The 11,280-nt window shown below is 30.3% G+C and overlaps 1 protein-coding gene across 1 annotated transcript; it reads left to right on the top strand.

Moving 5' to 3' along the window:
• Positions 1-416: 416 nt before the first annotated feature.
• On the top strand, positions 417-1,845 carry LOC120068567 (transcription factor TCP21-like). Its single transcript, XM_039020382.2, has one exon. It carries the CDS (start codon positions 621-623, stop codon positions 1,407-1,409), a length of 789 nt encoding a protein of 262 aa, XP_038876310.1. The 5' UTR covers positions 417-620; the 3' UTR covers positions 1,410-1,845.
• Positions 1,846-11,280: the final 9,435 nt, after the last annotated feature.

Genomic DNA, 11,280 nt, shown 5'->3' with positions numbered 1-11,280 from the left:
GTTAAATTATAATAATAATTTTTAGATAAGAAAATATAATATAAAAATATATATTAAAAATTTGCCGTAAACATATTAATAGATATAAAAAAAAATAAAAATCAAGAATAAATCAGTAATAGAGACTAAATTAAACACTCCTTACAAATACACGTAGTAAAATTATAAAAACTAAAATAGTATTAAGTAATAAAATAGTTAGCGAATGAAAGTGTTAAATTTAATTACCATAAATACAGAAGCGCGTGTGGTACAAACGCCCAACCACCAAGCAAGCCAGAGAAGCAGAAAAGGGGATAGAGAGAGAGTAAAAATAAAAATATATAAGAGGGGGATGTGGGACCCAACAAGAGAGAAATAAATAAATAATAATAAAAAATAATAAAGAAAAGTGGGAGCCACCACCCATGTGCCCTCCTCCTGTCTCCACCAGCTCCTGCTTCTCAATGATTAGAGCCCTCTGTTCCCAAACACACTCCCAAACCCCCAATTCAGCTAAATTTAATTCCCAAAAAAATATTTATAAAATTTAAATTAAAATTCCTCAATCCTCCATAGACACCCCTTCGATTCTTCTTCTTCTTCTTCTTCTTCTTCTTCTTCATCTCTCTCTCTTAACCATGTCTGGTTCTGATGGTGTTAACAACAACAATGGCGCCATAATCGACCATTCTCAACAACAGAGACATCAACACCAAATACAGGGGAATCAGTCCACCAACAATGGCGCTTTGGTCGTCAGAAAACCTCCGTCCAAGGACCGCCACAGCAAGGTCGACGGCCGTGGCCGTCGTATTCGTATGCCCATCGTTTGCGCCGCTCGCGTTTTTCAACTCACCCGCGAATTGGGTCATAAATCCGACGGCCAGACTATCGAATGGCTTCTTCGTCAAGCAGAGCCGTCGATTATCGCCGCCACTGGCACCGGCACCACTCCGGCTAGCTTCTCCACTATCTCCGCCTCACTCCGAGGCACTCCTGCCGTTGCTTCCTCTTCTTCTTCCTCTCTCGACCATAAACCCCTTTTAGCTCCGGCGCCCTTCATTTTAGGTAAACGTGTCAGAACCGATGACGATGGAGCTAATAAAGACGACAGCGGCGGCGGTGGCATTTCGGTCGGCCCCACTATTGGTTCGATTATGGGTCCGGCTGCCACAGGTGGGTACTGGGCGATTCCCGCGAGGTCGGATTTTGGACAGGTGTGGAGCTTTGCGGCGGCGGCAGCTCCGGAGATGGTGATTCAGCCAACCGCCGTTTCTCATCAAGCGTCGCTGTTCGTTCAGCAGCAATCGATGGGAGAGGCGTCGGCGGCGAAAGTGGGAAATTACCTTCCGGGGCATCTGAATTTGCTTGCTTCTTTATCAGGTGGACCAGGAAGTTCCGGACGAAGAGACAACGACCACCATTGATTTCGTAATCCGGCCGCCGTTCACGACGGCGTTGTAATAATTCTGTCCCTCTGATCTTGTGGGTGTTCGTGTTCATAGAATATATAACAACCACCCTCTTTATCGTTTTCTTTTTCCCCTTTTCGTGTGGAGCTTTAGACCATTTTAGGGTTTTAGGCTATTGAATTCTTAGCTTGGAATGAGTGAATTTTTAGGGTTTTCGTCTCTCTTTTGGAAGATTGATTAGGGTTTTTAACCTTCAAAAAAGGGTGTGGCTGTTTTCCCCAGATTTTGCAACAACCGTGTTAATTTGGGTGAATTTATTTCTCCATTTCAATGGAAATCCATGGAGGAATTGAGCTGATGGCTTTCTCTTTATCCCCTTTTTCCTTTGAAATTTTGGGTTTGTTCTGTAATACTTTCACAAACAAGAAAATTAGTGTTCTTCTTCTTCTTCTTTTTCTTCTTCTTCTTCTTCTGCTTTGTGTTTGATGAGTTTGTTGAAGCTTTTCTTCTTCTTCTTCTCTCTGTTAGTCCTCTGTTTTTTTAGGTTGATTTTTCTTTTTCTCTGTATAATTTTCTGAATAATCATCGAACGGCCTTTATTTTATTTTATTTTATTTTATTTATTCATAATTTTCCATTCTGTGGAATTGTTTCTTAATTCTCGACACTTGTATTGGAAATGAATGTATTATAAAACTTGGAAGTTTCGATTCCATTTTCTCGGGAAAGAAAAAGGGAATTTTTCTGGGTTGGAAAATTTTTGGGATTGCTTTCACCTTTGAATCTGATTTGATTCATTAGGTTCTTTTTTTTTTTTTTAAAGTTTAAAAAAATAGTAAAATGTTAATTGGTGAAAATTTTGGATGTTGCGATTGAAACGAGTGATTGAATTCAATTATTTTTTGACTCTTTTAAGCTTTGTTCTCTGTTTTGATTCTTCAATGTCATTCATTTGTATGCTCGTACTCTGAGCTGGTTTTAATGTCATTTATTGTATGCTTACCCTTTCCATTTCTCTCACACAAATTATTTGAGAGTCCAAAACAATATCGATTCTCCTAGGTTGGAGAAATTTTCTGCACTATGGATACTATTCTAATTTATCATTACTTAGGTTAGTATCGTTTAAAAATAACATAAGATTTAACGATATTATAGTTTTACAGAGAGAAAATTACTGTGTAAAATGTAAATAGTAAGTATTAAAGTATATATATAGCTTGAGCTTTCATCGGTTTTATTGAGGTCCTTGAAGTTATGATCCTTTTTGAAGCCACCTCCAAGGCCCTTAAGGTTGGTATTCATCCTCTTTGGGCTGGGACTGATCCCGTTATTCTAGAAGCTTCCGATCAGATCCTCATGTTATGATAATGAGATTCAATATTTCGTAGAATTCTTATGTGGCCTTCAATGAAGAAAAGCATTCCATGGTTTCTCCTATGTTAACTGTATTTGCAATTTTGTGGCGCATGAGCTTATTAATCATGCTCGAAAACATCAATTGAATTCAATTTGGATAGAAGATCAACCTCCATGGGGACGTTGATGGGTGTTGTTGTGTCTTCCCAAAAATAGTGTATATATGTATGTGTCAACATGAATATAGTTTGACGGACATGAATTTATATCATCGACCTCAGATTTGAGGAGCATGAACTTATATATATATATATTGATAAACTTTATCATTTGCTTAAAAGATATTCTTATTCTTTCAAAAGTTGTGATATATATTATTGTCGGTCTTTCATAAAGGTCTCAAAACTACCACGGAAGTATAATTTTATTGGAATGTTGGAAGGAGAATGAGACAGACCAATGCAGTGGTAACGATATAAAATGAAAGTTTAAGACTTGATTATTGCCACATTTATTTCAAATCCTAATTTTCATCTAAAATTCTTACTTGTAATTCTGAAACATTTATGGTAAGTCTAAATAATACTACAATTTTTTAATTAACAGAAGTAATTTGTTTATTATTATTATTAGAAACGCAGAGATTTGAAACATGTAAAGAATAGCTACTACTAGAGGTCAAGGGTTGAATAATTTTTCTCTCTCCAAATAAGGACATTATTTGATCTTCACAGGTTGGAATTTTGTATCTCCAATTGTATGTCATTATCAAAATGTTTTTGAGAAAAATTCATAATAATGAAATAGAAATATCACCTTTTTTAAAAAAATAATAATAATAAGATGACCATTTGACTTGTTAAGATCTTTGGATAAATCCTTAAGATCTTCATTTGGTATTTTTTAAGTTTTGTTAATGTTTCCTTTCTTATTAAATTAAAGACAATATTTAAAATATCATTGTCTTTTATTATTATTTTTATTTTCACATGTATTTTTAGAAGCCACATCGGGGAGAGTTGTTAAATTCAGAGTTATTGTTCATTTTAAATAATCTGTTCTAAGTGCAAAAGCTATTGGATACTAAATTCTAGATTTTATGTTTATTAAAAATTTGGCATCTTTCTAAATATTGACGCCTCTTGAATTAATCACAAGTGTTGCGGTGATGTAGATCGGGTGATGCGTGACTCTTTCGGATTTCTAATTGGGGTGGGGTTTAAGAAGACTCTAAATGAGTGGTCCATCAAGCTGCTCGAGGCTCAAACAATAATCGATGGTTTACTCTTTCTTCTTTTCTCTAATTTACCTCTCCCTTTGTAGAATCTAATACTAGGAGGGTGGTGGACTTAATTAACAATTGCTTAGACGATTTCGAGGTCAAAGAAGCAGTTAAGGAAATTGGACGTTAGAGAGTAAGTTGGTTCCTATCTCCTTCTTGTTTTGTCCTCATATTTGTAATAAGACTCTCATTATGTAGTTCGGTATGTTGCATGAGTTTGCTAATTTCTTTCTTTTTGGAAGATTTTGGGTGCAACTGTGTTTTTGGCTTCCCGAGTTGAATTTCGGAGAAATTCTTGGTAATTTGTTGTTTCCTTTGCCTCTTTGAGGTGGGACTTTATGAATATCCCTTTTTTTAAAAAATAGTATATTCTAGAATCATTTACCAATATCAAATATATCATTTTCATATTAATTTACTTTCTCACATCTATTCTCAAAATTTAATTAATTCATTTGTAAAAAAATTTAATTGATTCCATTTTTTATAATAACTATTTTGTTAAAACTTCTATAGAACAATATTAAACTTATTAGTTACAATTTAAATCATATAAATCTTTTAAATAATTATACCATAATATAATATAAATTAAATATCAATATAAAAACAATTGAGATGCTTTAGTTCATATAACAAAATTATACAAATGTAGTATTAATCAAATACTATTTTATTTTCTTTCGCAACTCATTTTTACACAACTAGCCACGGCAAGTTTAGTAAACCTAAGATGATGATGATAATAATAATAATAATAATAAATTAGTAAAAGTTTTAGGAAAATAAATTATTTTCATCTTTAGGACTTAATAGCATTAATCATTTTTACCTTAATTTTTTCATTTTCATCGCAATTTGAAGATTTTTCATTATTATTTTTAGTACTTTAAAAAAAAAAGAAAAGAAAAAACACAAAGCCTCTGATTTCAATGACAATCAAGTTTGGAACATCAGCACATCAATTTAAGGCTTAGTTTGAGATTATTGTAACTTTTAAAATAATTGTTGTCAAGTGTGCTTTAAAAAAAACGAGGTGCAATATAAAGCAAATTAGTGTTTGGTAAATTTCAACTTTGGTTAAAAATCACTTTTAATCCCTAAACTTTCATAAAAATAACAATTTAGCTCTTGAACTTTGGTTAGTGGTAATATAATTCCAGTATTTTTAATTTTATAATAATTTAATCATTGCACCTTCATATGTAAAATTTAGTTATTGTACTTTAAAATTTGAAACAAACTGGTCCATATCATAGAAATTAGTGTTAAACTTGCATAAATAAACCGATAACTAATTAGAAACTTAATATTTTTATAAAATACAAAATCTACACCATAAAATACTAAAAATTGACATCCAATTTTGGTTATTTTTTTATGTGAGGGATTAAATTGTTACAAGTACAAGGACCAAATTGTTACATACTAAAATTTTGGGACTAAATTGTTACCAAAGGGAATAAATTGCTATTTTCATGAAATTTTAGGAACCAAAATGTCTTTTAACCTTTCAACTTTAGATCTAAACAAATTGTTTATAGTGTTTGTTAAATACATACTAAATTACTTTTGGTTTAGATATAATAACTAAAATAAAACTACTCTTAAGTTTTTTTTATATACAATTTACCATTATTTAAATAGTTTTTTAAAATATTAAATTTTGTTGATCTATATTAATGGCTAATTATTGAAGAAAATAGCTTTAATTTTTAAAAAAGATAAAAAAAAAAAAAAACATGGTATGATTTTAAAAGGTTGGTTGCATTCAATTAGAGATAAAACACACCTTAATTTTGAATGATAAAATTGGAAATTTACTAAAAAAATAAAATCAAATTCTACGAGAATAAAAAAAAAAAGCAAGTGGAAAACTGATTTTAAGAACTACGTAAAAACAACATGAGTTTTAAAAGTGTTTTTAAATGAATTTAATTCCAATATGTCTTTAAAAAAAAAAATGTAAAATTTTCTAAAATGGAAATTTAGATTCGTAAGCTTAAAAAATGGGTTTAAAATGGTTATTTTCTTAGTGTTTAGTTGATAGCTATTGGCGGTTTTGTTTCATTTTGGATAAGCTTTGTACTTTTTTGTACTAAGCATTATGTTATTTGATAGGGGGTTCTGCATTGATCAGATTGGATTGAATTGTGGATATTTTTTGATCGATCCAAAAATTTGGGTTGATTAGATTGATAATCCAAACAACCAAATAAAGTCTCTGACCTAACCCAATTCTTAAAATTTGGGTTGGATTGGGTTGGGTTGTCGGGTTATAATTTTTTTTAATTAAAAATATATAAATTTATATACAATACATGAATAATAACTAAAATCTCATAAAATTCAAATTCTAAATATCAAATATCTAAGATATTTATTGTAAACTTTAAATAAAGACAAATATCATAACAATCTTAAAAAAAATAATTAAAATTCACAAATTAATTCATATAAAGTAATCAAGTTTTAAACAAAGAGAAATATATATAATATATTTTATTTATATATATAAAAATTCAGGTTGGGTTAGATTAACCTAATTTTTTTTTTTTGCCAACCCACAACCCAATCCAACACAACAAAAATAGAAAAAGTTTAATCCAACCAAACCCAAAAACAAAACGAACCCAACCATTGGGTAGTCCGGTTTGTTCAGGTTGTCGAGTTATTTAAACATCTCTATTATTTAGGTTTCGTTTGGTAATAATCTTTTTTTTGTTTTTGTTTTCTTGAAAATTAACCTATGGATAATATTTTTACCTTCAAATTTCTTCTTTTATTATATATTTTTCACCAATGGTTTAAAACCAATCTAAATCTTGAGAACTTTAAAAAAAATGTTTTTGTTTTTTAAGTTTGGCTGACAATTCAACCATCGTACTTAAAAAATATACAAATCATTGCAAGAAAAGTAAATGAAATAGACTTAATTTTCAGGAAAAAAAATGAAATGATTACCAACCGGGATCTTATTTATTCGTGGGTATTACTTTTTCTTTGGGATATGTTTTATATAAATAGTAAGATTTTTTTTAAATATATATTTCTAACTTCTAAATATATTTTCTATTCTAGAAAATATGTTGCTACATTTTGATATTTTTGGATCAGTTTAGCGTTCTTAAACTAAATTTAATCATTTTGAGAAGAAATTAAGGTTCTTAGGACTCAATTTATTAAATTGACTTGTCATAAAATTTATCGATAAAACTATTTAGGTTGAAATTAGAGTCTTAAAAATTATATTTTAATCCTTCAAATCTTAATATACGTTTTTATGTGGTTAAAATCTAAATATAAAAAATGGTAATTATTTTAAATGATAAAAATTACTTAAAAAAATATTTATAAATATAGCAAAATATTATTTGATAGACCGCGATAGACATCTATTGTTGACACTAATAAATGTCAATAGACCGTTGTAGTTCATCACAATGAATTTTTTGTAAATGAACCGAAAATTCAAATAAATTTTCTTCTATACATTTTAACTTCGACTATTGAAAATATACTTTTTTTTTCAAGTTTCATGAATCACTTTCAAACCCTCAATTATCACAAATTATCAAATATTTCGAGAAAAAGATTTTTTTTAAAGTGAAAACAAAAATACTAGGAGATATAAATTATAATGAGCTCAACTTTCAAAAAAGAAAAAAATGATAAAAGAGAGGAAGTATTGTAACTTTCCAAAATAAGGATAAAATGAGAAAAGGTAAACAACAACTGTGAAAGTTTGGTCAAGAGGGAATTATTTAATGGGGTGAGAAATTTTGTTACTGCTGACACAAGAGAAGAAGGTTTTGTTGCATATACTCTTTTGTAATCAATAATGTAATTTTGGAGTTCAACCGTAATTAAAATGTCGAAAGTTCAAATTTTTATATCCTATATTTATAGGTCGAAAGAAAAAGAAAAAAAAAACCTTCAACTAAAATTTAAAATTTTGCCGATCTTAGCATAATTTAATAGTCACCATATATTTTTTTTTTAATAGGATAGTGAGATTGATTTTTCACCGTTTAAGAAAAAGTACGTGTACTATCCTTTTGTAAGTTTGAATTTCCTCTTATGTTTGTATTTAGTTACCAATTCTATCTTTTGATTTTCGTTTGGTTTCGATTTGATACTTGTGATTCAATCTCTCGAATCTTTTATACCTTTGATTCTCATGGTCTCATAAATTTAAATTTTTATCACGTTTAAATGATAATAATATTCTAAAAAGAAGTAAATTCAAGGATTTTGCTTTTAAATTTTTATTTTTTTAAAAAGTGATAACTTTTTACCTCTTCGAGGTACTTCAATGTAAATTTATAACGAGGAATCAAATAGATAAGGGTAAGGAGGACCCCAATAATTGGAGAGACCCACAAACATAAATCTATTTATTTATTATATTTTTTAAATCCAAAAATATGTACTTATTATTATTAATTTTTTAAACATGGCCCTACAAAATTAATTAGCATATGGAAGAAGTGGGGGGACAATTTTAATAGGTGGGGACCATCTTGGGTCAAAATCTGAGTTATTGTATGGCTATGAATCATTCTTTAAAGGGCCCATGGGCCCACGGGAAAACGAAGTGGGCCTACAATCATTCTCCTGAATCTCGTTTCCCACTTTTGTGGATATGGGCCATTCTTAATGGGTCCATAAAAGCAATGACCCACACTTTAATGGGCCCATGGTATTCAAGTGGGCCAACTCTACACTGGGCTTTTGGTTTGTTGACTTGCATCAATCAGCCAACGACTGTGGATTTCTGAAAATAGGGATGACGGATAATGACCAAAACAAAATTAGGGGTGTTCATGGATTGGATTAGGTTGAATGATTTTTTAGACTCAACTTAATTATTCGGATTGTAAATTTTTTCAACCAAAATAACCTTTATTAAAAAATAAACCCAACCCAATATTTGAGTTAGGTTGGTTCGGGTTAATCGGGTCATTTATTTAAAATTTTGTTATAAAAAAGAAGCGAAACGTAAATATGTAAAAATCTAATTTAATTGTTTTCATATATTGAATTATGATTAAAAACTCAATTTCAATTTATATAGTGAAAATTTTCTCTCTAAAGTGCAAAGAACTACTTTTAAGAGTTGTTGAAAAATAAAATATTCAAAAAATATTAGAATTAAATAAAACTAAAATCAATATGTGTATAAATAATTGTGTTATAAGTAATAAAAAATATATTTTTTAAAGTTAATAATAAATTCGGATTGGTTCGAGTTGGTTTGGGTTATATTAGGTGAACATGAACCAACCCAACTCATAGGTTTTCATTTATTTAAACCCAACCCAACACAAATCGTACAGGTCGGGTTGGGTTGATCGATTTTTTCGGGTCATCAGGTTTTTTGAACACCCATAAACAAAATGGTATTTTTGAAAAATGTCCAAACTATTTTTTTTTAAATGACCGAATGACTAATTCTCATACTATTTCAAATTTAATAATTTATAAAAATATACTCTAACAAATTTTAAAGATTATGATGTATTTAAAAAACAAATCTAATTATTTAAAATAAATATAAAAGCTTAAGACAAAATCTAATAATTTAAACCAACTACTCAAATGAAACACAAAATGGTCTAAATATTTAATGATAAATAATAGAATACAATAATTTTCATTATTACTATATATATTAAAAAAAAAAAAAGTTTATCTTTGATCAGATCCGAAAAATTACAAACACGTTTCAAAAATTGTTTGACAATCATAAACATCATAAATACATGATATTTCTATGCAAATAGAGTGTGTACATAAAACACACAATGACTGAGTAGAAAAATCAAAAGAAAATACATGATATTTATTTGCAAATATATTATATATACTGAAATATCTATGTGGGACACACTACAAGAAATCTGACTTCTCCCAACGTCACATTTCGTTGGGAAAATGTGGAAAATTCGTCGGGAGAGCCTCTTCCGACGAATAAACGGTCGTCGAGAGTTTGGTCGGGAGAAACCCATCGAGAGAGGATCTCCCGACGCACATATAGGGCGTCGGGAGTTCTCCAAATAACTCCCGACGCAGTAATATACGTGTGGGGAGTATTAAAATTTAATCTATCATTTGTAATTTTTTAAAATTTGATTTGAAAACTTGTAAAACATATTAAACCAAATAAAGATTCACATGATTAAAAAACAAAAATGAAGTCTATATTATAACAAGTAAATAAAAAATTACAATATCCAAACGAAGTCGATACTAGAAGTTCATAAACATTCATATCACAAATACATAAAAGAAATAAAATTAAAACAACATCTAGAACACGTCTCGAACACAACATCTTCAATAATTGTCCCAGCTCATTTTCGAACAGCATTCTACAATAAAACAAAAACATTCAAATGTTATATCGATAAACATCCACAACACATTCAAACTTCAATACGGGTGGTAATGAAACTTTACCCACCCCCCACGACAAACATGTAACCTCCCAAACATCAAAAATACACAAAACGCCTCAATAATGACCAACACACATAAAACTCAAATTTGTCCCCAAAATGGTTTAACCCAATCTCAACCCCCCGTCCCCTCCCCCACCATAACACATTAAACTTCGTAAATATAAATTCAAATTTGTCCCAAAAATGGTTTAACTCAATCTCAACCCACCCCTCCCCCCTCTCACAACACATTAAACTTCGTAAACATTCATAAATACACAAGATAGCCAACAAAAAACACATCAAAATCCAGTTGATTGGCTACCATAACTGCAGGATAGCCAACCGTTCTTTATCATCAAGTTACTTAAGACATAACTATTTTGCTACCATAACTGCAGGATAGTAACATATCAGACAACTAAATAATGTAGTAATCATACCTAATTTAATGGGTCTCCTTTATATGATCGTATCATGTCTTCAATTATTTTTTTCATTTCTTCCATTTGTCTTGCATGATCCTCTTGCATTTTTTTTTCTAAACGTCTTCAAGTTCCTTAATCCTCGACTGAGACTGTTGGAAATTGGCTCTCAATTCCTCCATTCCTGCCTCCGTTCCTTGAGTAGATGACGAGCTTGATGAGATGCTACTCCTTCTTGACTTAGGCTTAGGGCCCCAACCTAGGCCTTTTGAATATATGGGTCGTCTACTCAAAATCGTCTCACAGATTTCATCCCTTGTTAGTGGTTGAGAACCTTCTAGAGTGGGGCTGGATTGTAATTCCAACATTTGATGCTA

Source organism: Benincasa hispida, chromosome 12 (genome assembly GCF_027475165.1).
Source record: "Benincasa hispida cultivar pf3 chromosome 12, pf3_genome.v1.1, whole genome shotgun sequence".
NCBI classification, from domain to species: domain Eukaryota; kingdom Viridiplantae; phylum Streptophyta; class Magnoliopsida; order Cucurbitales; family Cucurbitaceae; genus Benincasa; species Benincasa hispida.
Note: the sequence above shows the minus strand (reverse complement) of the source record. Positions and strands in the feature narration are given on the sequence as shown.